The following is a 25,336-nucleotide window of genomic DNA, read 5'->3' as shown; positions in this document are numbered from 1 at the left end:
TCCAGGTACCTATACAATATTGTTCTTTACAGCATCGGACCTTCTTTTCGCTTCCAGATACATCCACAGCTGAACGTCCTTTCGGCTTTGGCCCAGCCGCTTCACTCTTTCTGGAGCTACTTGGAAATGCCCTCCGCTCTTCCCCAGTAGCATATTGGACACCTTCCGACCTGAGGGGCTCATCTTCCGGCATCATATCTTTTAGCCTTTTGACATTGTCCATGGGGTTTTCTTGGCAAGGATACTGGAGTGGGTTGCCATTTCCTTCTCCAGTGGACCACATTTTGTCAGAACTCTCTGTCATGACCTGTCCGTCTTGGGTGGCCCTGCACGGTATAGCTCATGGCTTCACTGAGTTATGCAAGCCCCTTCGCCATGACAAGGCAGTGATCCATGAAGGGGCTGCCAAAATTTACACTAGGTCAAACATAGGATGGGGAATAGAGAGAAATTGCAGAACATCTGGAGTTTGGGAAGGGGAGGCAATATTAAGAAGGGTATTGAAATCACTGTTCCTATATTGCTTTGATCATTTTGACTGAGAATATTGATGAACAGGCTTATCCCATTCCAAACCTTCAAGGTGAGGTAAGGGTGCTTGGTCAATTGAAGAGCAATGCATTAATTATGGAAAGAAAGTCAGTATGGAAAGGCATGATTACAGGGCAATTAGAAATAAATGTTGATTCTGAAAAAGGTACCAAAACTTCCTTCCCCCATAAAAAAATTAATCAAAGATGGCTAAACCTTGTCCTGAAGGACAGCTGAACAAGACTACTTCTGTAGTGTAGACTGTTTATACATAGCGGCTGTGTTCACACAACACTACCTAATTAATTAATTAACCATTTTCTGGGTACCAAATGGACTGAGTTTGCACAATGTGCTACACACACACACACACACACACACACACAAATTACCAAAGTTAATGCTAATGAAGTTTACAATGTAATATGAATGCAGCTAATAAGTCTTGACCTGACACCTGTTTGAGCATATTGTGAGTCCAGCCAGAAGCTATCATGAGAATGATCTTTTCAGAGAAAGAAGAATAAGATGGGATACAAGAGAAGAGGTGATATCTGAGAAATGTTGGAAGGTCAACAGGTTATCAAATATGAGAAGGAAAAACATACTTTGGACTTTAATTACTATTATAGGGAGAAATGGGACCTGATCTTACTATACACTGAAGCATTTCAGTAGAGGGGTTACTCACTGATGTGTTGTAGAAATACTAAAAGGATTAATTGACTAACTCTCACAGGATCAAATTTAACCCAAAAGAAAACAATTAATGCCCTGTGTTAAACTAATGCCACACAGTCCTGCAATGGGAATGCCTAAACCCAGTCACCTGTCCTGTTTTGCATACAGTACCTAGTCCTCCAGGAGCAAGCACTGGAGAGAAAGAGTGGTTAAAAACCAAGCCTTTTGATCACAGAAATCTTGCTTGGCTGCACATGCTATACCTGTGGGTCAATGGCTTTACTGAGTCCTGTTACAGGTGAGTTTGGAGCTCAGCTCAAGATGCAGCTTTTGACCTTTAAAACCCTAATCCAGTGTTTTTCAACCTTGGCAACTTTAAGATGGGTGAGCTTCACCAGTTGAAGTCCACCTATGGCTAGCTAGGGAATTCTGGGAGCTGAAGTCCACCCATCTTAAAGTTGCCAAGGTTGAGAAACATTGCCCTAAACAGTTTGGATACAGGTTTATTTGTGGGGCCACCTACATCCTTATGAGTCTGCTTGTGTGTTGCAGTCATTCTACTGGCATCATATATGTTGCTTCTGTCATTTTAAGTTTTAGCTTTGACATTTTAGCTGTTTCATACACTTACATTTGTTTCAAATGAGTGTATGATTTTATATGAACACCATATTGCTATTTAATTCCATGCTTTATGTTGAAGTACCTTGAGAAGTCCGTAGTTTTGCATTAAATGCATTAAGTGCATAAATATATTTTTAAAATGTCTTGGGTCCTATTATTTCTACTTCTCCATGGTCCTGTTACCACAACGTTAGAGGTTTCATACAGTCCATTTGCTGCAGAACTCTGGAGGACCACTAGAAGACAGTAAAGAGATGTTTCTCTCTAGTGATTGCCCAGAATTTTGCAGGGCAGAGCTGGTAGCCCTAGACTGTGGGCATTTACTCCAAGCCATGTTAATGTGCATTCCTCCAGAAAAATAATTTGTGCTGCTCCAATAACAATTTGTGTTGCTCCAATAGCTGATATCGGATCTATCAGGCTTTCAAGTGGACCTATCATTACGGTTTTTCTGCAGGCCAACTGGAGGGGAGTAACCAGTAAGATTCCCCTGGCATTGTTTTCCCTTTCACTCACATCAGCAACCAATGGGAAAAACTGCTACTATTTGTGTTCCTTAAAGTGTGGCAGTGTGATCTGGGGCAAATGTGGGGAGTGCCTAGGATAGAGGTTACCTGAGTGACAGGCTGCCAGTGTGAGCTGAGATGTTCAAGTTATTCTCAAAACCCCAAATCTAGTGCTTTTTATGCTTTATTCCCCATGCAGTGAGGAAAGGAAGCAAGTAGCGTGCATATAACTTTGGTCAGGCTTCCCCACCCTGGCCACCATCCAGATGTGTGCACATTGACTTCCATGGCTTCCTGCCCAGCCACCATGGCTATTGTTGGAAGTTTACACAGCTGAAGGTATTGTGTCCAGTTGGAGAAAACTGACTAGGCTCTAACTCAACCTTGGGAACTTTAAGATGACTGGACTTCAACTCCCAGAATTCCCCAACCAGCCATGCTTGCTGGGGAATTCTGGGAGTTGAAGACCACACATCTTAAAATTCCCAAGGTTGAGAAACACTGCTCTAACTGATACAAAGAGACGAGTGGAGCAAAGCACAGCATCACCTGCCAATGACCGATGGTGCTCTTCCACAATCTTAGGGATAGAAGTAGACCTCATTCTCCCATATCAAGTGACAAGACAAGGTCATGCCCCAGCTCCTGACAACATCAAGAGAAGTCCTTGATTGTAGACCCTGACCTCCTGTCTTGTTCTCAAAGCCAACAAAAAGGTAAAGACATTTCTTTACATAATAAGCATTTTAAAGCTGTAACAAGACGAAGAAGAAATATCCTGGCACGGCACATCTCAGAATTTAAAAGCCTCCGTTCCCCTATTGTTTCCAATACTTTTCTACTTTCTGGGTCCCCTTTCCTGATTGGTCTCCATTGATCTCCTTTGAGAATTTTGTTCAACAAATCAGTAAGTCTCCCAGGTGTGTGGGGGGTGGGTAGCAGACAGACTGCCATTTGTCAATTTCCTTTCCTAGAATGTCTCGCCCCCTCCCACTTCCTGATGTCCTGGGCTCCATCAGCCCCACCAACCCTGCCTTTGGAAAGCCTGAGGAGAAAGGCAACAGGAGAACTCTGCTGGGATTTCTAAAAGGATAGGAAGTTTTCCAGGTGCCTTTTAAGATGAGGAAGGAAGGAAGGAAGAAAAGAGACAGCCATCTGCAAAGAGAGAGTAGGATAAATCCTATACCTCTTAAAAATTAGGAAGAAGAAACCCAAAAGTGATTTGTAATGCAAATTAGCATTAGAATCAATCTGGTTTTCTATTCATATTGCAAGTTTTTTTTTTCCCTAGTGCCCAGCTCACAATGCTGTCCCTCTAAAGAGAGATGGCACAAGATCCACTTTGAGCTCAAAATGTGAAAAACCCTACAAGAGAAAGAGCCAAGTCCTGACTGAAAGCATGGGAGCTGGAGGTCAGAGGCTGTCTCAGGCTGCAGACAGAGTTCATGCCCAATGACAGCCTTGGGTGAGACATGATTATGCCACATTTCCCACTGTGTCATATCTGGCACCAGCTTTCCAAATATGGTGGTAGCGGTACTAGAGAAAGAATCTGTTGTGCTGGCACCATATGCCACCAAGACATTCCTTGCTGATCAAGACAATTCAGGGTCACTCCTCTTACATCATCCTAATGACTCTGAAAGAGGATCTGCACAGGTGTCAGACCTGACTTGCCTTAAGAATCTGTAACCACCGAAAGGAGCCTTGCCTCCCCATTGCCACCTTTTCAGGTCCCCCTGAAGGGTTAAGGAACCAGCAAGGGGAAACATCCCTATCCGGCCCTCCCACTCCTTGGTAGGCTCCAGACAATAAGCCCCAGGAGGCATTGTGGGCTCATTACTTTCACTTTGGGGTTGAGGCCATCTGCTTTTGTGTGCTCAATACTGGCTCATCTCTGCTCCTTTGGGGTGGGGGTAATTGGGTTTAAACACTAAACTAATGAGGTGTGAAAAGGTTAGCACACAGAATAAACAGCTGAGGGAGCCTCTGTCGGGAGGGGAGCAGGCAAACGGAACAGGAGAGGGCTGCATAGGAAGATCATCCAGCCAGGTCCAACTCAGATTCCTAGGCTTCCGAAGCATTTCCTCCAGCTGTTATAAACAGAGCCTGAGTCCCACACCAGACCCCACACCCTTAGCATAACTTCACATGGAGGCAGAGCTGAAGTGATAGATGGCTATGGATCTGAAGCAGGAAGCATTGACTTCACTCTAAAACAGGTTCATTGAAGTATGTAGCAATGCATTAAAATTCAGAAACAGTGAACTGACAATAGTGAACTGCTTTTAAATTCAGTCACTAATTGTAAGTCCAAAATGGAACTGTGGTATCACACAAGCAAAGCAAATAGGAAATACAAGAATTAATATCCAAAGTGAGAATGAATTGAGTTGGAGGTCCACTGACTCCTGGCCTTCTGCCAAGTTTTAGCAAAGAATTTTGACCAGCAAGATTCTGTTAATAGTTGTTAGTATTATGGCATTTGGTATATAAAGTTAAATACTTACCTTTGGTTTAAGTTTTTGTTGCAAAATTTAGCTTTAAAGGGCTTTTAAAATGGAGAGGATGGGAAGGCATGCACAAATGCATCTATAATCCTTGTCTTGTTCACTGACAGACATGAACTCTCACGTTCTTAGAAACAAAAATATGGGGGAGTGTTGCTTAACTGGATGGTCCCCACATTTTCCAAACATTTGCAAAAAGTTTAAAAAGCAGTGGTTTAAGCCAACAGGCTGCCTAGAAAATTTGCACAGAACAACCAAATACATACATTAATGAGGTTCATGTGGTCAGATGCAGTTCCAACACAGGGTCTGTGGGTCAACAATCTAGAAAGAACTCATTTTCTCCATGCACAGGGATATTCTAGACTGATTGAAAGTAATCAGGCACGTCACAAGTACACATATGAACTGGTTCTCACTATCGGATTAAACTTGTCTGACATACTAGCCAGGCTCACACATTGTACTAAGCCAACCTGTGATTTGTTGGTTTTGGTGTACCACATTATGGGAACCCACCCCTTGTGCTTTATAAACCAAGGTTTATGTTCAGCAGTGGTTAAGGCACCAGGCTAGAAACCAGGGGACCGTGAGTCTTAGGCACAAAGCCATCTGGGTGACCTTGGGCCAGTCATTCTCTCTCAGTCCTAGGAAGCAGACAATGGCAAACCACTTCCAAAATCTTGCCAAGAAAACTGCAGGGACTAATCCAGGCAGTTGCCAGAAGTCAACACTGGCTCAATCAATCAATCAATCAATCAATCAATCAATTGCAAACTCATCCAATTGCAGTTTAGTCAACAAACCATGCAAATCATAGTGTGATGTGTGAGCCAGGTACCTTCTTTTGCTTTGTTTTTAGTTGACTAGCTTTCTGACAAAGAGATATCTGTGCTCACACTTTCTCCAGCTCTTATCAACCTTTAGGGCAGTCCCATAAGATCCAGTCATGAACTCAAGATCTGTATTTCAAGATCTGATTTTATGTAGGCACTTCTTGAACTTCCTCATATTATGTTTTGGCCTTATGTACATACAGAGTGCAAGGATTTCATACTGCTCTTTAGGACAATAGTAGCTGAGATACTGAAATGTAACATGAACAAGCTGAGTATAAATTACAAAAGGAATGCCAGATATGGGGGAAAGATTCAAGGAAGAAAAGTAGCTTTATTAGAGTTAGTTGGAAGAGGCTGTTTAGGCCATCGAATCAGGGTGAGGAGCAAAGGAGTAAGTCTATAGGGCAGTGTTTCTCAACCTGAGCAACTTTAAGATGAGTGGACTTCAATTCCCAGAATTCCCCAGCCAGTATGTTCACTCATCTTAAAGTTGCCAAGGTTGAGAAGCACTGCTATAGGGGATAGGGACCTGGGGAATGCCTCATTTAGCTGGGGCCTTGCCAGCTTTTGGGGAGGCTGCAATCTATCTTCCCACCAGCCACTCATACGTCTTCCATATTTCATGTTTATTAACTATCTGTCAAAATAGATGCTAAAGAGTTGCCACTGCCCATGTTCCTTCTCCCCTATGACCTGGCGTCATACAAGGCAGCCATGTCACATAGGGGTTCTTGGATTAATTTTTTTCCTTAGGCTGTAGCAATTGCAGGGGATGTATGAAGGTTCTGGAGGCATATAAATACCCACAAAGAAGCTGGAGCATTCCTTGGACTGATACCCACTTTCCTAGCTCTGGGAGCGACCCGCAGCCTTGTACTGGAATATAAACAAAGCCCTGCAACAGGATTAGGCCAAAGGCCCATCTTGCCCAATAATCTGTTTCCTGTTACAGTTTCCAGCTAGGAAGCCACAACCCTTTAAAGCAAATGGACAGATGATAAAGCAGTGGTCTCCTTTTTGCATCAAATTAAGTGGATGCTTTTGTGTCATAGGATTCTGCCAAAACTGGGCAGGCAAGGAAGAACAACCATAACCACATCCAGATTAAGGGTGCTGCCTTCCGGCAATCTCCCTGTTCCACCACAGAAGTACCGCAGAGCTACTGGCCCTGCTCAGGTTGTTCTATGGTTTCTGTCTCTTTAGGTTTATTCCTAGAGCCTTGCAGGAAGTCATGTGTAATCATGCAGAAGAGGAGGGAAAAGGCCTTTGCCAGCCAGACCAGCTCAGTCCTCGCTACTTCATTTCAGCAGACATTAGCCAGAGAGACTGCGCTGAAGCAGCAGGACTCATTGCCTTCATATCCTGCAGATGGATTTCTGACCAGATTTGAGTTCTGCCCTGCAGGGCTCTTGCATTGTCCTCTCACCTAGAAAAAGATTGACTTGATGAAGGGATTTAGCATTATGCAAGGGGTGGAGAAAGGGGGTAGAAGGAGAATGGTTACTTCTTCTCTCAGACATCAGAAACCAGATAAAGTTGATGATCAGAGGATTCAGGATAGCAAGACAAACAAGGTTGCCCAAGTAATTCATTGATGGAGCTCACAAACATCAGAGAGGATGATGGCAACTAGCCTGGATAGCTAGTAATTAGAGACAAATCCTTTTTTACAGGCAATGGACCTTTGAGTCTCAATTGAGTCTCAATTGCTGGGGAGTAACAACAGAAGAGGGCATTTCTCAAGATGCCTATGGAGGATGCGGGGGGGGGGGGGGGAGCAGGATGCTGCACCATGTGGACCTTTGATCTGATGCAGCTCTCATTGTGTGTTAATGTCATATGGCATAGAGAGGAGGGAGCTGGAATACAGCAGGCAGCTTGAGAAGCTGAAAACTGCCTGCCACTGAAACTAAGCATTTTTTTTTTATATCTCATCCTGCATTTAAGGCAATTTATACCAGCCTAGTAGCTGACCTGTTAGATTACAGAACCTTAGACACTGTGCTTCTTTAACAGGTTAGGAGTCCAGAAACAACAGTGTGGCCACCTCAAGCACTGCTTTTTGGGAATTAAAAATGTTCAAGTCAGCTTTGCAAACATAGCAGATTTCCTGTTTATGTCAGAAGCCCACCCATCCAATTTCCACTGAGCCCTAATGCACTTACTATCCCCCCCTTTTTTTAAGGATTTTTTTATCCTGCTTTTTTTATTTTTACAAATAACTCAAGGCAGCGAACATACCTAATACTCCTCCCTTCTCCTATTTGCCCCACAACAACCACCCTGTGAGGTGAGTTGGGCTGAGAGAGAGCGACTGGCCCAAAGTCACCCAGCCGGCTTTCATGCCCACAGCGGGACTAGAACTCACCGTCTCCTGCTGTCTGGCCTGGAGCCTTCACTGTGAGACCACGCTGGCTCTCTCCGTTTCTTGCCTGTTGGCCTGCTGCAGAGCCAAGGGAGGCTGCGCGGCATCCTTTCTGGGTGGCAGACAGTCAGCGCCCAGCAAACCTTTGAGGTCCGCCCCGTGGCTATAGCAGCACAAACAGGTTTTGGACATGTAGGAGGGGCACACTCATTTGAGCCAGTAGCAGCTGATAGTCCTCAAGGAGGCTACAAGGAAATGATCAAATGCAAAGTGCATTGCAAATGCAAATGGTGGAGCAGAATATGTAATCTTGTGCCTTGTATTTTAGCTGCTCAAGATTTCCACAAAATGGTAGGAACATGGCCCAATACGTGGCTCGGCATAGCTTCTTCTTTTACTCGCCCGCCACCCACCCCATGACTGGCTGGTACCCTGCCGAGCAAACCCAGCAGCACTTTGACCCCAGAGCAGCAGCAAAATCCTCTCAGATTAGCACCAGACTCCCCTCTGACCTCCCCACTTGCAATGTGCAGAATGCCTGCTGTTCCTAGCCCCACCGTCCAGGCAGATGCAGGGCTAACCTATTTCCCAGTAATGTTAACGGCAGTTGAACAGCTCTTTGCTTTGGCCCCTGTCAGTAGCAGGGCTGCACTTGGCAGGCTTCCCTAGCCCAGGTAGGCTTTGCAGCATGCAACTAGCCCACAACCCTTTGTCTGCAGGACAGAAATACATAGCTCCCCAAGGAAGGTTTTTGACAGGATTGCCTCATTTAGTGACCGTTCAAAGTTATGACAGTGTTAAAAAAAAAGCTTTGTAACCAATCCTTGCATTTATGACATGTCACAGCATCCCATGGTCATGTGATCACCATTTGTGTGCTTTGCAACTGGCTTGTGACAAGCAGAGTCAATGGAGAAGACAGAAGTAAAATCGTCTTAGTCATGTGAGGTTTCACTTAACAACCATGGCACTGAGCAATGGTGTTGCCAGTCCCAATTGTGGTAGTTAAGCGAGGACTACCTGCAGTGGGGAATGGGAGGGAAACCTCAGACCAGCTCTGCTTTCGCGGGTGTGGCACCATCACCCTCAGGTACAGGACTCCTGTTCTAAAATGACTCCAACAGCAAGTGGAGACTCTGGTTTGCATGTTGCGCTAAGCCATAATGTGGTTTATTTGGCTCTGATTTAGGAATTTCTATGAAACCAGCCATTGTGGTTTGTAATCAGCATCTGTGGGTTACTGTATTATGTGAGCCAGGCCGCCATGGCTTGTTCAAAAAACCCCCAAAGTTTACACAAATCATGGCATAGTGCAATGTGTGAATCTAGGCAGTGTGAGACCCATAATCTGGTTGACTCAGCCTCTTTTGGGCTCATGTCTGTCACACTTGATCTTGGGGACACAAACCTTTCACAGGTGCAGGGAATGCCCTTAGAATGCTGGGGCAAAACATACCTTTGTACTTCAGGCCACGTTTGCATCCTGGTTAATAAAAGGATCTTAGTTCCCTCCTTTGGCTGCTTGAAAAGCCACTGGCTGCATTCAGGGTTGCGGCTTCATCAAGTGCCTGTGCCATTCGACCATCTGTGGCACCCATCTACCGGTGAGCTGAATGACGTGTCTTGTGGGCATCGGCACACCCTGGAGAATGTCAAGTCAGGAAGGATGTTCCCACCAACCCCCTGCCCCGCCCCGCCCTCATCCCCTGCCTGACTCAGCCATTTCCAAAGGCAGCCATTATCTTCCCATGTAAAGGCAAAGACAGGTGAGTTGGGTGGAAGTGGGGTGGGGTGGGGTGGGCAGAGGCAAAGGACACCAAGGTGACCTGAGAAGGGATTCAGAGCAGGAAGGGAGCTGTTGACAAAGAGCTGGACCCCTGCCCTGCCTGACAACGGAGTTCTTCTGTAGAGGGAGCTGGATGGAGGGAAGAAGGAGCAGAAAAGGCTTGGAATGGCCTCTCCGGTCACATACCCTGCCAGCCCTGGGAAGTAGACAAAACACTCTGGGCAGGCTGCTGCTGATGAAGCCAACACAAACACACAGCAACAGTAAAAGACACCCTGACTTTCTCCCTTTGTTCCACTCCCTCCCAAACAGGGCTCTGGAAATTCATTGCACCCCCTACACACACACACACACACACACACACACACACACACACACATGTCTTGAGCAGTAGCATGACCCTTCACCTTTCCTGGCCACTGCTGACCTCCTCACTGTCCAGACTGGATGGTGCTTCCTGGCCTCTCTGTGCCTGTCTCTCATTAGGCGGAGACACGCGCTCAATGACGCAGCAGGGGCCCTTTGTGGAGTTCCCTAATTATCCAGCTAGGACAATAAAGGCTCAGGAGCTGAGCCAGGCACTACTTCCTGCAACCAGAGAGAAACAGAGCAGTCAGGTCTCCAGCCAGCAAAGCTCCACAGGTTGCCCTGGAGAAACAAGACGACCATGTAACATCCATAACTCAGAGAATCCCGAGATAGTCCTGGATGGCATCTGAGCCTGGTCTCCATCCCAAGGCCTTGTTCCCAATCATCTGCTCCCCCACTGCGGTGATTAAAGAGTCACAACTGTCTGCAGAAGACTGAGGGGATCAGGAAAAAAATTCTTACCTACTTTAAATGGTTTCTTAGGAGAGGTCTGGAGAAGTAGGTTGGATTGTGCTTAGAGCTAGTTTGGCATTTGGGGATAATATTCTGCTTGTACCTCTTGCTCCATCACAAAGATTTCTGCTTGAGCGGGCAAGCTTGAGAAAGAAGTAGTATATTGGTTTTTCAAACAGACACATCTGAGCTCTCCTCTTAGGCTGGACAGAGGTTCTGGGCTCCCAGCACTGTTTGCAGAATAAGAGGCTTTTCCTGCTCCCTTTGTGTTGCAGACAGCAACCGGAAAGAGAAAGAAGCATCATTTGTCACTTACTCTCTGGTTGCAGCCATTTCTAATAATTATTTAAGAGCACAGTGTAAAAGAACTCACTTTTTTGCTTGCAACTTTAATTAACACGGGAAACTGTATAACATTTTATCACTGTCCATTGGGGGCTACTCACTGTTATACACCACTAGGGTCCTGTGAATTATTAACTTGACTGCTAAGGCCTGCAAAGTAAGAAGCTGGAAACGTTTGTGTGAACTAACCAGGGTAAGCCAAGAAATTCACTTCCAGCTTTAATTCTTCTTTCTCTCTTTAAAATGGGAGGAATGGTGACCCTTCCCTCCAGGCAAAAGGCAATAGAAATTGCCAAATATTTCTTAATCAAAACTTATCACTTAAATTATGGCCAATAGAGGAAATCTCACATCAGTTCCCTACTTAGCTGTGGACAAAGAAAGTCTGCATTTTCCCCTACTGCTTCTTATTCAGTTTAATGAAAGTGATTTTGCCCAAGGAGAAATCTATCAACGTTCTCATTGATGGACTATGGTATTCTTGCCCATTGAGCTATAAGATGGTCAAAGAATATGTAAAAAGTGTGTCTTCCACTAGATATTAATCTCTTCAGTGATCCTCAGCCTCCTGGATCCCCAAGAGAAAATATAAGGATAATTTAGAGAAACCATCCACTCAATGTCTTTCTTACAAATTTGGTGGAAAGTTTTGAAAAATGTTTTGTGCTTGACAATAGTCTGGTCTTATCTCTGAACCTTCTCCTTTGCAAAACTGTCAGCTGTTGCCATGGCTGGTATACTCATATTAGGCTACAGTCACGCCAGAGAGCAGCCACCTCTTTCCCACTCCAAAACTTCTCCCTCCATTACTTCCAGACACAGTCCTTTGCAGATAGAAATTCCCACACATTCCAGACGGAACTCTATGGGGATGGGAGAAATGATTTATGGCTATGCTGCCCCAAACAGCTGCTCTACATCCAGGACATTTCACACACCTGCCATTCCTGCATTTGAAGGGCTGTTTTGTGCTCTTATTCTGCCCCAGCCCCCTTGTATTCTCCCCCAACCCAGAGGGAAGCTGTGGAGTTTGCCCTTTGGCTGATACAGTTTTAGGCCATGGTAGATGGATCCATTTGACACATAGAGAGTTTCTGATGTTCCATCTATTCATGCAGTGATGGAGGCAGTTTTACTTTCTGGCCTTTTGTTGTGCGAGACAAAGGGATTGTTTATTGTATTGGCAGAGGCAAAATAAGCGAGGGAAGATACCACCAACAAAATAGTCTTTAGTGTTACATGGACATCATGGCAGCATGATGCCATACAAGATGAAGAAAACAGGGTATTCTCGCTTCTCATGCTCCTATGTACAAAGTATTTATTTGTGAGTTTCAACAGGATTCACTTCATAATATGGACTATCCCTGGCTACTGGCAAATTACTGCAACATGGTCTCTGCATGGCTATCTTCGAGACTGATCCAGAAGCTAAAACTGGTGCAGAATGCCGCAGCTAGGTTTCTGACAGATGTGTTGTATCATCACACACACATTACAACTGTGCTAAAGAATCTGTACTGGCTGCCAGTCTGCCACCTACCCAGAGCCAAGCTGTTGGTATAGCATTTAAAGCTCTGAACCACTAGGGACAAAGTTACCTGAAACAACTTTACTTGGACCACTTTCCCAGGACCTCCGCTGCTCAGAGGAGTTTCTGCTCCCTCTGTTCTGCTTGCAGCTTGCTCTTTGGCAGCAACATGGCAGTAACTTCCCTGCAGCGTTGCCTACTCTGCTGAATAACCTCTCCTCTGCAGTATGCCAGGCTGCCACAGAGATGGGTTTTAAACAATTGAAAAACAGCTTTTTAGTTTGGCTTTCTTCAGCTATTAGCTCTCTTTTCTTTGAATAGAAAGGTGTGATTTTTACATTGATTTTCATTTGTGTTTTCATCTTTAGGTGGTGGGGAGAAAAGAGATTCTTTTAAATTAAAAGTGGTTTGGAAATATGGTTAGCAAATCAGTGAGAAAAGCTGTAGTTGGCCTATGCCAGTGTTGTCCAAACTTGGCCACTTTAAGATGAGTGGACTTCAATTCCCAGAATTCCCCAGCCAGCCATGCTGGCTGGGGAATTCTGGGAGTTGAAGTCCATTCATCTTAAAGTGGCCAAGTTTGGACAACACTGGCCTATGGCAATCATGAGGGTTTGCAGCTCCCGAGATCACATTTGCCTTCTCAGATTAAGGGACTCAATCTTTGCACTTGAGTTGAGGTTGGAGCATCAAAAGCCATTGTGACTAGCAAGAACGTGGAAGCTATATGGATAGGAGTCCACCAGAACTAGCAGCTTTGGTGGCTGAGTCATTCCACATTTTGAGAAATATTGCTTTCTGATTGAACTTACTCCAATTCTGCTTTATAAAGTATATATAGAAAGATAGATAGAGATTACAACAAATGCTAAAATCATGTCTTGAATAAATGTCAGACTCTTGTCTCAGAGATAACATTTTGAAAGGAATTTCAATTTAGTCTTGGAACCCATCGCTGTTTGGAGGATTTTGTTCCTTGGTACTTGAGCTGAGATGATGTCTATATACATCCTGAATTTCATCAGATAATCAAGTACATACAAGAAAAGATGGATAGGACTCATTTATTAAATATTTGGCAGATGAGAAAACATGGCTTCTAGTTTACAGCTTTCTATTTGACTTGTTCCCGACATGTACAGGATCTCCCATATATTTTAACAAACTTTAATGAAAACATTTGCATTCACACACTCAGAAGCTCTCTCACACACATACACATTCACCCATGCATATGAGTGGGAAAAGAGTTGTAAACTGGAATTATTACATTCATCCTCACATTGGTTTTCATTGTACCAAGCTTAAGTTTTGGTGTGCTGTGCAGTAGACAAGATTAATTGCCAGTTGTAGAGCTAGTATTGTTTGAGATCCAGGATGAATGTGTCAAAAAGAAAACACAGTGCAGAGTTTCCTTGCTTCCCACATCATGGTTTCTAGAGAAATTCTGCTTCCTCTTTTCTCTCTCAATAGCAAAACACGGTCCTCCACTACATCTTGGTAACAATCGGCACATGTGGCTTGCCTTCCATATTTTTGTACAGTATCACTGCTACCCCAGTGATAACATGTTCACAATGACTGCAGTATGGCAAGCCATAATCAGTGAGGGCCAAGGCCAATTGAAAGCATCCGGGAATAATGGTGGGAGGGAAGGTTTGCTCCAATACCTTTGTAACACACACCTTGTCTCTGCATCCCAGGGAGAATACTGGCTGACTTGCCTTTGGTTTCCATCTGGAAGAATGCTCTGCTCTGCTCTGCCTTGTGTTTGGTATTGCATGTCTCACCTCAGTCACAGCTTCGCTTAGATGCCTAGACACATCATGGGTGTGTTCACACACTAGGTCAAAGACCCAGCAGCTACATTTACACAACATGTGAAGCTAGGTTAGTTTTAGTTTTGTTTTTGTGGTTTAGCATGGTGTTAGTCTAGGGTGAATGTACTGAACTTAGAAAATGGGTAAATTCAATAACCAAGCTAAGCGTGTTGCGTGAACACAGCCATTCTCTAATTTCTGCCTGCTGATGCCAGTTCCCAGAAATGTGCCAACAGTTCCTCTAATATAGCTTCCTTCCTGTCCCTTGCAGAATGTCACGAGGAAGAAAACTGGGCCTTTCAGAGAATGTTAAAGAGTGTACAGCAGCAGCAGCAGCAGCAGCAGCAGCAGCAGCAGCAGCAGCAGCAGCAGCAGCAGCAGCAGCTTTCCCAAACAAGCCTAATTTCTCTATACAGACCAAAATAGTTCTGGAGGAGAGGCCTATGTGGCTGGGTAGAAGTCTACATCATTTTAATTGGGCTTGGCATATACACTGCCCTCTCCCACAGCTGCAAGACAGGTCACCCAGCAAACAGGAACCTCAAGGCCCCTCAGTTAGGCCCCCATGCTTTCCCAGAGCTCTATCCCAGCTGTGCCTCCAGTCTCCTGCTGGGTCTGCTCATCTTTTCTGGTCACCCACACTTGTACCCGCAAAGGGCCCTCCACCCATGCACCAAATTACTTGGACATAGAGAAATGAGGATGATGGACAGCTCACCAAGAACTCACACCTGGCTGTTCTGTGATTCTGATAAACAAAACCAAGTTCTCTTCTCAGCTGCCTTCTCTCAGAAGCTGGTTTTGAGGGACTAAATGTGACCCAACCAAAGCAGCAATATTTTGCCATCTTTGACACTGTGTGTGTGTGAGAGAGAGAGAAAGAGAGAGAATGAGTGGCTTTGTTTTTGTTAAAACAAAATTAATTTAAAAATTACATTTTTAATTTTGGTTAAAATTTTTGTTACCAAAATATTTTAAATACACACATCTATTTTGAGGAAAGATCAATCGACCTCTGTTAATGATCCTTTTCCGTGTCTAACATCCTTATGTAAGCTCTTGTGTGGGTCCAGGCATCTGTAGAGAGTACCTTTACAATATCCTGGAGTGCTCTAGTCCCCTAGGTCCAAACTCCCTCTTTCTGGTTGTTAAGTCTGTCTTCTGTTTCATTCAGTGCTCTGGTTTGTTTTTTTCCAATACTGCACTATCCCAATTCTGACACCAATTAACATGCCATAAATAGAGGGCATTCTGGAAAGCTGGGGCCCATGAGAACCTCAGCCATTCCACCTCTGATGAATCCAGGACTGCCAGGCCCTCCTTTTATCAGGAGGTCTTTTGCCAATCCTAAAGTAAAGATTTAAGGAGGGTTGTTGACTTACCCATGGAATGAAAAAACAAGCCTGATCATAAGGTTGATTTGTTTTGCTTCTGAGCTGGTTGCCAGAACAGCAGGGACAAGCCATGGAATAGGAAGCTTTTTCACTCAGTTCCACTCTCAGATCTGCTACACCTGATTGTCCTGCTCTGTCCTTTCCCTATCAGGATCAGACTAAACGCTATTCCAAATGCTGGCAATCTTGCCTGAAGCCTAAGAGAAGTTTTACTGCTGCTCACCGTCCAATGTCCTTTTTTTGGTGCTATTTATTTTACCATGCTGATGCCGTGGTATGTGAAAAGCTACTGACTCAGCACTGTGAGCCAGATATCCACAAGTGCAGGATGATGGATCTGAAAGGCTGGTTTCCCCCAACAGCAGTAGCATCACTCAGGGATTCCTGAAGGAGACTTACCCAAGCCGTTATCCCTGCTCCGAGCGCCATATTGCTGCAAGTAAACAAAAACTGGATGCCTCCCTCTTCCTTCCCATTTACAAGGCATCTTTGGATCTGACTCCAGCCCCACAATCTTGCTTTACTCTGTTCATAAACTGCCAGCCATACTGTAGGTTCTTCTTGGCCACATACTTCAAAACCACAAGGTATGGATTCAAAAGAAATGTTTTTGATACAGATAGATAGTGAAAAATTTCCACCCCTACAGTGACACTTTGGCTGGGTCTGCATGACACACTTATCCATGGTTGGCTGAAACATAGTTTACTCAATTACCCATTTTTCTGGGTTCACACAATATATTGAGATATAAATTATTCACAAAGCCTGGATTAGTTTGTGGTTAGTATGTCATGTGAGCATAGTCTAAGGATAGCTAAGTTCCCAACTTCAAGGATAATCAGATCTTGGTGAAAACAGCTATTTAATGCATCTTGAAAAGCAGGTGCCTGTCCTTTGACTTCCAGATGCTAAAAATATTAGACAGCACTAAGCCTTGCACACATGCCCAGAGAGCAGATCTTTTTCAACTGCAGTTGGGAGATCTTTCTGTCTCCTGGCTTTCAAAGGCACATTCACGATATTGAAAAGCACACTGCAAAATGCTTTGGAACAGATTCCCCTCCTTGCCAAATCACAGCAGCCAAAAAATGTTTTGCCTGAATTGCAAGAGTTCACACCTAGAAAAGAGAGAGGGCCTGAAGGGTTGGCAAGCATGCATGGGTCAGCTGGAGCAGCAATGCCAAATTCTCTGGGGACCAGCTGGCTGAACCAGCAGTCTTGGGCACATCTTCAGCCTCAGCAATATAGTTGCCAAGATGTTACTTAGCAGCAGATGGCAGAGAAAGAGCTTGACCCCTTATTTTATCTCTTACCAAATATTTTTTCAGGATTTCTCCTTTCAACAAGGTCAGAGGTGCAATTCAGAGCCATGCAGGATCCTCAGATGAACTTTGTGTGTGCTCAGAGGCATTCTTCATTGATTTTCTGGCCTACCCAGAAGTCCAAGCAGAAGAAATCTGGGCCATACTAAAGAAAAAGGAGACACAATGATTTGCTGAAGGTTCAAGAAAAGCTTTAGTGTACCAGAAGTGAAGCCTAGTTCAATTTGACACTGCTTCCATCAGGACTTACTGTGTGGCTGTTGAACTTTAGCCAAGAGCTCAGTGATATACCTGACCTCCAAGCCCAAGTGTTACAGGTGAAGGGCAGTTTGAGGAAAGGGAGTACTTCCTAAGCTCCTGTGGAATGCAGAGGGATGGGTGAGCCAATAGCCCCTCTAGGTATCTCAGCCTGTCAGGAAGGCTTAAAAACTGCCTTAAAGCCAACCCATGAGCCCTTCAGCTCCAGTAATATGAAACATATGTTGCTTTGTAGGCTAAAATATATGGTGTTATGGATGACATGATCCAGACTCATGGCATTGGGAGTCACTTTTAACAAGCGGAGGCTACAAATCTCACTCATCTGTCTTGTCGCAGCCTGAACAAGAGATCCTGGAGTTTCATGGAGGACTGAGCCTTTCTGTTATATTCACCTCCTGGAGTGGCTTGCAAGAAAGGACAGAGATACAACTGCATAAGAGTTTGGCTCTGGAGGTAGACGACAGCAGGAAGAGAAGCTTCTGGGGATCAATATGCAGGACCTTTTCAGCTGCAATAGACAGTGGCAATTGGCAATTTGGGGCTGGTTGAAAGCTGCTGCACCTACTCCTGAGGCTGGCATTTGTGCGTAGAGGGGCCCATTGTGAGATCTAGCAAATCATCTCATCCAGCATGACCTCTCAGCTTCTAGAATGGGAGGTGGCAGGAGATGGAAAGAATGTTTCATAAGCAGGGATTGCTCTGTCATGTAGTTCAGGGTTGGACAGAAGGCAAAATAGCATCTGCTAGCAGATATTTGATTTTGATCAGTAGACCTGTATAGTAATGGTAATGATTTTGTACTTCCAACAAGGTAAACAGCCTCTTGAATTGACTCAATTCTTGGTGACTACGTAGACTTCTAAGTAATTTTCTTTGTTACTACATGGAAATGGTTCACTATTGGCTTCTTCTAGAAGGTTTAGCAAAAAATCAAGTTTCTCTGCCCACCTACTATACATGATGGAGGGTTGTCATGACAGAGGAACCTAAATATGGTTGCTGAACTGAAGAACCTCTGGCCTGTCCCAGTCAGGTATGCCCTGTGTTGGCAAAATGGTTAAGCAAAATGGTTAAAAATCCCTTAATTTCTGATTGCAGGTTTTGCTGTGGTCACACTAATCCCAGTTTTGGGTATCTGTCCATGTGTATTTCTATAGCTACAGGCAACTATTTATAATGCAAAGGATAGCAACATTTCAATTACCTAATCTGAACAAACAAAAGAGGATAGATGTAGAACTCTCCTGTATGACTGTACAAATTGGGGTTTTAGCAAAATGAAGCTCTTGGTCCTAAAACTGGAGTTTCAGATCTTCAAAAACAATCAGTTGAACATTTGTGCATGACTTTCTCTTACCCCTAAAAGGCAATATGGAACTTGTAAGCCTGTTCCCTGGAGAACCAGCACAGCCAGCCAGCTCAGTCAGAGTTCACTCTGAGGCTACTCCATATCTCCATCAGAGCAAGCCTCTGAAAGGAAAAGGGAATCACTTATGGATGGAAGGGACTGAAAGGTTCCTCAGACACCAGAGCAGGCAGGCTGACTGCTTCACTGCATGACTGGCATTTGATGCTGGAAAGGGCATTGGGTGATAGCAGTACTTGCTCAAAACAGCTTTCTTTTCACTGAGTCATCATGTAAGGCAACAATCACAAAACCACCTGTTCTGAGAATTCTCTAAAGGTAGCTTCCAGATGCTGGACCTTTCTCCCATGCTTCTCCTGTCATCAGGGCTGATGAAAGGCACACTAGAGTATCATGGTGGAAATCCTCAAAGCTGCCCATTTAATGAAATGAAACAAAGGGCGCATCTACCAAGTCACTACCCTATACGACCCTCAGTGAAGCAAGCCAGCTGCATGGGGGCATGGTGGTGATGTTCTAGTGGTGCTTTCTAGTGGTGCTCTCATTCATTTTGATGAGACTGACAGAGAAAAATCTCCAGATGGTTTGGCCCTGTGGGTCAGAACTGTCCATTTATCACTAAACCATCTTTAGTGGTGCCCAAGTCAGTTGCCTCCTGGCAGCACCACCACTGTCTCACACACCTTACTTCTCACCTGCACTGTGTGACATGCATTCACAAACAACCCAAGCAACCTGCCATTCATAGACAAAAGCAGCATTCTGAAAAGGCAAGAGAGGCTGCTGTCACATCAGTCCACAGCCTGCATTCATCTCTGTTACTTAGTGAAGAAACTCAGCCAGTTGCAAGTCTGCTCATGAGGGACTGAAGATCACAAATGGAACTGCCAGTGCATGGTAAGGTGTGAACAATGAAGCCCAGGGAGAGAATGGGGACAATTTACAGGAAGGCGGCTTGCATTTTCAGAAGCCATTATTCGAAAAGCTTTCTCATTGAAACAGAGATGAGGCTTTGTCCAGTTAGCACTGGGACACCTACAGAAATAGGACATGCAAACTTAAGGAGATGCCCCTGCCCTCCCCCCCAGAAAGCCGCTCTGTCTGTTGGAAGAAGACTGCTCCCCTGCAATAGTTGCGTTAGTCACAGCTTCACAATGGTGGATGTGTCAGTTGGATCATGCCTCTTCTGAAGGATGAGGAGACGTCTTTAGAATAGGAGCTCACACCTTGTTACCTGTATCAAGACACAGAGAATCTCATAGGACACCTGTCCCATAGGAGACACACACAGAATTTTAAATCTGCCTAAAAACTAGTTTAGCCAGTGGTCAGTTTAGCCAATTCCCTTATTTGTGTCTCTCCTATTGTCAAGGTTCTTTTGTGGAGGGCCAAAAATATTAAACGAGGCTTCAAACTGGTTTCTGTTTGCTGCATATACATGCCATATGCATCTCCTTAAAAAGCTACAGGCTTTTCAAATTGCTTCCAGATCATAGTCCCAGTAGGTGATTCCTTGAGGGCTCCAAGACCCACATGAAAGAAAAAATCCTTTTGAATCAGCACTTCACTGGAAACGCAGTGGGATCTCTTAGATGACTGCAAGAGTAGAGCACAAAGCATTTCAAGCAAGACGGGCATAATAATTCCACTAAGTGCTAGTAGACTTGTAAAACTGGGAGTGTAAAACTCATCACAATGAGGTCTCCAACATTTGGATTTCTTGCATTCCCAATTGCTCTCCCATTCCATTAGCTACACCAAACAGGATTTCTGTCTGACCATAAATATGAAATGGTGAAATAGGCATCTGGTTCCTCTGAATGAAAGCTGTCAGGATAGGTCCAGACCACATCAGCTGTGTTGGCAGCAGAAAGAAACTTCTGGGTTCTGTGAAATCCAAAAGCTTGCTATAAAAGGTCACTATTTGTACTGCACATCACCTGTACTATGTGGAGCAGTTACACCTAAGATTGTGCCCCTTTGTTCTATAACTCTGGGGCAGAACATAAGTTTGACATCCCAAAAGTCCTAAATTCAACCCCTGGCATCTGCAGATAGAGAAGGGGAAATAATTATTTCTAAAATCCCTGGGAAGTTGCTATTGTCAGTAGACTAGACAGCCCTAAAATCTGCCTCAGTATTGACAGAATTCTATCCTCGTAAACAATGTTTAAAATGTGGAACCTAGTAAGCAATCCTCAGTAGAAACAAATATTTTGACTTTTAGACCATCAGTAGGACCAAGTTCATAAGTCACGAACAATGCTGAATATGACTCTTAGCAAAGCTGATAGCAGCGGTAAACCTGGGCTAGTATGTGTAATTCATATCTAAGGTTGGCCCTGACATGAAGAAAAGTGACTCAGCTTTCATAAGTCACCTGGGTGGGATGGGGCTTACAAGACTCAGAGCTGTCATATTGTCAGTCGGCATTTCCAGTAAAACGTCCCCACAAAGTGGACAATAAGCACTATCAAGAATATTACTGCCATGCCAAAAATGTATAAAAGAAAGAATAAGGAATTGAGTGTGGAGACCTCCAAGTAAGCTTTTGGCCACCAGAACTCATGCACCCAAACCTCAGGGAACATGGTTTCTGAAATACGACTGCCTTTTATCTTTCCAATGGGGAACAGGGAGGAAACACATAATCAAGCAGGGTATTTCCATGCCCATAAATTCCCCATATATTAACTGTAAATAAGAAACTGGCTGATGGTCTAAAAATCCATAAGAGATACAAGCAATAAACAAAAGTTCAACCGGTAAATCATTTAAATCATATTATGGATTGTGAACTGCCCAGAGCCTGATGCATATAGTTAGCACAGACTTTTTGAAACAAGCAAAGCATTTGAATATCAGAACAGATACAAGGGGGAATCTCTAGCGGGGTATTTGCCCACCACCACCACCAAACCTATACTAACTACTCTGCTATTGTCATAGTCTCTGCCTGTCTATGAAGAAAGAATGGTGGACAACCCTAACGTTTGTCTCTGATTCAGCTGTAAGAATTACAATGGCTTCTGCTTGGAACAGGAATGGCCATACACTTACTTAAACCTCTGGCTGGTCCAGATTGTTTTTTAATTTAACCTGCAAGAAGCAAAGGAAAGTTTGATAGATAGATAGATAGATAGATAGATAGATAGATAGATAGATAGATAGATAGATAGATAGATAGATAGATAAAATATAAAAGAAATAAAGCAGGGATCATTTTTATTTTCAGGTTTTAAAATGTGAACATTATGTCTCTGAAAGAAGCATGTGTATTAGTCAACTTTTTAAACAAAGTTAAAAAGAATTAGTAGTCCAAAGACAAATCAGGAAAGCTAAATCACACGGTACACTGTTCAGTCAGTTCCATTAACAAGGAACTATTAAATGCCTGGAGGAAGAAATACACCTATTGGTAAGCGAATATGTGTGTGCACAAACACGTGAAAGTAAATCACATCTGTGACATCCTCAATGTCACTGGCAAGATAATTGTCTTGAAAATAGTTTGAACTAACATTGTAGATATTTTCTTTTCCATGCCATTTGGTCTCTGAGTTCACTGTGGCTCTACCCATATTAGGCCTTTTCTGACCTTACATCTATCAAGATTGATTAAACCAAACTGCCAGGCCGTCTAGCTGATCATTACAGCTAGGAGCCAAAAGAGTCACTTGCGGAGCCCTCTGTTGCACCTGGCCAACCTACATCCATCAGCAACAGGACCGACCGACCGACAGCCACCCAAGACTGAGATCAAGGTGAACTGTGCCATGCGTGCTTAAGTTCTGTTTTCTGATTAATCATGGACATGTTTTAAATTTGAAGAATGTTATGCTTTTTAGCCCATTCCAAAACCTTGCCAAATACTTGATAAAGGAGACACGGCAGCTTTGCTTTTACCTCGGTCTTTCCCATTCTGCATCTTGTCCTCCTCTTCCTCCTCCTCGCCTCCTTCCTCTCCCCCTAAGACAGAAAAAAGCCAGCAGCAGTGAGAACAAGTGAGGGGGCAGAGAGGGAGCAGGGGGTTGTAATGGCAGGTGGCTTAAGAAGCTGTGCTACTCTTTCTACGGGTGACCTCAGGTGCAATTCCTTCTACAAGATGGCATGACCAACACAGACAGAGGGTACAGCTCACAAGCTTTGGTCTGGATCTCTGGCTGTGCCTGGAGTCTAGAAGCCAAAAGCTTCAGCCAGACTGGGACGACCAAGCATATTCTCAACAGAAAACAGAATCCTGAGGTTAAAAGAACTGAATGGCACATTCTGCAAAGGATGCATTATAACCCCTCTTAACCCTCCTGAGTGGAAGTCGTTAACATCAAAATCAATCAAACAAGATTCTAAAAGATTGAGTGTGTACATTCAGCAGGAAAAAACCTTTGTATACACCATGTACATTGGTTTCAAGTTATTCCATAACATTCATTTCTTAAAATGTGCACTATTTTTATTAATTTATTTATATATCAAATTTGTCACCACCCATCTCGTTGAAAAGCAACTCTGGGTGGTTTACAGAGGAGATAAAATCAATTAAAATACAATATAAAAACAATCTTAAAAATAATAAATACATTCCAAGAATGATGGGTTTGGTGAATAACTCAGGGAGTGACATCAGGGTGCCAGCCACCCCCCAGGATTGATTAAAACTCTTATCGCCCCATGCAAGCTGGCAGAGCCAGGTCTTAAGTCCTTTCTGGAAAACTGGGAGGGTAGGGGTCCGCCACACCTCTTGGGAGAGAATATTCCAAGTAGGCATTGTACAGGGCAGAAAGCAGCTGGGTGGTGGGCAGGGGTACAAACAGAGGAGCTAAAAGTAGAATATGATGGACAAAAAGCTGAAAAGAGCAAAGAAAGAGGAAATGTCTCACAAGAGAAGAAGAACAAGACTGCTATAGAGAAAAGAGAGGCTGTTTTCTCAGAGCAGTAAGATACATGGATATAGTACCTTGTAGCCCATTTACAGTGCAAACTTAAGGCTCTAGGACAGGAGTGTACAAGTGCAACTTTGCTGGCTCAAACTGCAGACTATATTCCATAAATGAGCGGGGGCAGGGGCTATTTTAGGCTTCAGGGGTTTTAAGGGGTTCTTTAAACATTTGTAAGGCTTAAGGAGCTCACTTTGTAACTTAAATTGCCCATATCTAAAAATAAAAAATAAAAAAGGAGCCATATTTTAGCCCCACCTGTTCTGGGGGGCTCTGAGGGCATCACAAAAGAGGCTGGGACTACCTTTTCTGCATTGCTGCTGTAGGTCCAGCATGGAGAATGGAATCTACACTTACCTGGCTTTCCAAAGTGATCATGGAGGAGCATGGGATAGAGATGTAGACTACCTTTCTTGAGGTCAATCAGCTATGTGGGCTTAGGAGCATGGAAGATGTCATTTAAATGTGCCCTCCACCTATGGCCTTTATCCAAAGTCCTTGCGGCAAGATTGTAACCAATCTGCTTTTTATTTTGTAGTGATAGAAGGGCTGGATTTAAGCCATATCTCCTACTGGCTTCCTTGGCTGAGTCCAATGAAACCACTTTTTGATTCTCATAATAGCTTGATTTCTTTTAACAATCACCGAGGATGCTGTAGGCCAGACAGAGGACAAATTTCAGATTGTACAGCTGTAAGGTTTCCATAGGGAAAACAGGCTCAAAAAAGGTAAAGAGGGTTGGGACAGGATGTTGTTATATCACGGCCACTTCAGTCATAAGCTGCCCAGCTCAGCATTAGCTGTTGGGGAGCCCTAATTCCAGCTGTTTCTCTTGATTTACACAAATGCAAGGAGGTCAGAAAGTTTCCAGGATCTCCTTGCCTGCCTCTCATCAAAGTGGGCGCCTGCAGTTTGTTTCATCTGTCAACTGCCTGAACTGCAAAGAACTCAACACAACACAAAAACTTGGATGCTGCTGGTAGAATAAATCCCATTTTTTACAATTTGTACACATCTTTTCATTTCCCAGAGTGAGGAGAACAGTCTGGCCAATTCAATTCAGAGCCTCAGGATTCCATACTGTCAGAACCAATAGCTGCAAATTTGGAGTCCACAAATACCAAGTGTGCCTGTTCTGCAAAAACCCTCAGCAACTTCCCAGCTAAACAAAAAGATCTGAAGATCATGAAAATAGCACAGGAAGGCCATGTATTTGCAAGCCTGAGGAAGAGTTATTGCTCTGCTGCCATCTTTGTTTTAGTTACCATGTAAAAGAGCACTGGAGTGCCCAGGCTTTCAGACTGCTTTCTAAGAATAAATCAGAACACTGGAAGACCCTGTAGGTTGCTGTAATTGTGCCATATTCTACCTATGCCACAAGGCCATGGATATATGACTAGCATGAAATATTAGAGGGTCTGAGTAGACTCTTTAGACCTGTCTATTGAATCTATTTAGTCAAAAACAAGCATCCAGTTGCTTATAGACAACAAACTTAAAGTAGTTTCTTCTTTGGGATACCTCCCCGGTTTTATTAATCACATGTAACTCACATGACCATTTTGGTTAGGAGAATGATAGGATGTCACCAGTACATTTTGGGGCCTGCTACTGTTACCCCCAGGAATGCTATGGTGAAATCTGAGCCTTTTGTACAGAGTTGACAGCACTCCCACTCTGTCTTTCCGGCCTT

General features: G+C 43.9%; 2 protein-coding genes and 2 long non-coding RNA genes across 9 annotated transcripts in view; 1 reads left to right on the top strand and 3 right to left on the bottom strand.

The window, feature by feature from the left end:
• Positions 1-14,745, top strand: part of LOC112541874 (uncharacterized) — a 28,104-nt gene extending 13,359 nt beyond the window's left edge. The window contains exon 3 of the long non-coding RNA XR_015798154.1: positions 14,632-14,745. This is a non-coding gene — a long non-coding RNA (uncharacterized LOC112541874). The remainder of the gene's footprint in view (positions 1-14,631) is intronic.
• DNMT3A (DNA methyltransferase 3 alpha) overlaps positions 1-17,203 on the bottom strand; it is a 148,819-nt gene extending 131,616 nt beyond the window's left edge. The window contains exon 1 of the mRNA XM_088152224.1: positions 17,071-17,203. The gene's annotated coding sequence lies outside the window, so the exon portion shown is untranslated. The remainder of the gene's footprint in view (positions 1-17,070) is intronic.
• On the bottom strand, positions 5,855-10,425 carry LOC148214368 (uncharacterized). Its single transcript, XR_015798184.1, has 4 exons — positions 10,250-10,425; positions 9,513-9,698; positions 8,060-8,301; positions 5,855-7,117 (listed from the first exon to the last, which is right to left on the bottom strand). It is a non-coding gene; the product is annotated as an uncharacterized LOC148214368 (long non-coding RNA).
• Positions 13,591-25,336, bottom strand: part of DTNB (dystrobrevin beta) — a 129,630-nt gene continuing 117,884 nt past the window's right edge. For 5 of the 6 annotated variants that reach the window (XM_088152228.1, XM_088152231.1, XM_088152229.1 and 2 more), the window contains 2 exons: positions 22,613-22,675; positions 13,591-19,940 (listed from right to left, as the gene is read on the bottom strand). In XM_088152228.1, the coding sequence (XP_088008354.1) occupies positions 19,927-19,940; positions 22,613-22,675 (77 nt within the window). In that variant the 3' untranslated portion in view covers positions 13,591-19,926. Of the gene's footprint in view, positions 19,941-21,766; positions 21,806-22,612; positions 22,676-25,336 lie in introns of all 6 variants that reach the window. The other variant, XM_088152230.1, reaches the window with a different exon arrangement.

This window comes from Python bivittatus, unplaced genomic scaffold (genome assembly GCF_059951505.1).
Source record: "Python bivittatus isolate LINGU-HERP-01145 unplaced genomic scaffold, Pbiv_v1 ctg000690_np1212, whole genome shotgun sequence".
NCBI lineage: Eukaryota > Metazoa > Chordata > Lepidosauria > Squamata > Pythonidae > Python > Python bivittatus.
Note: the sequence above shows the minus strand (reverse complement) of the source record. Positions and strands in the feature narration are given on the sequence as shown.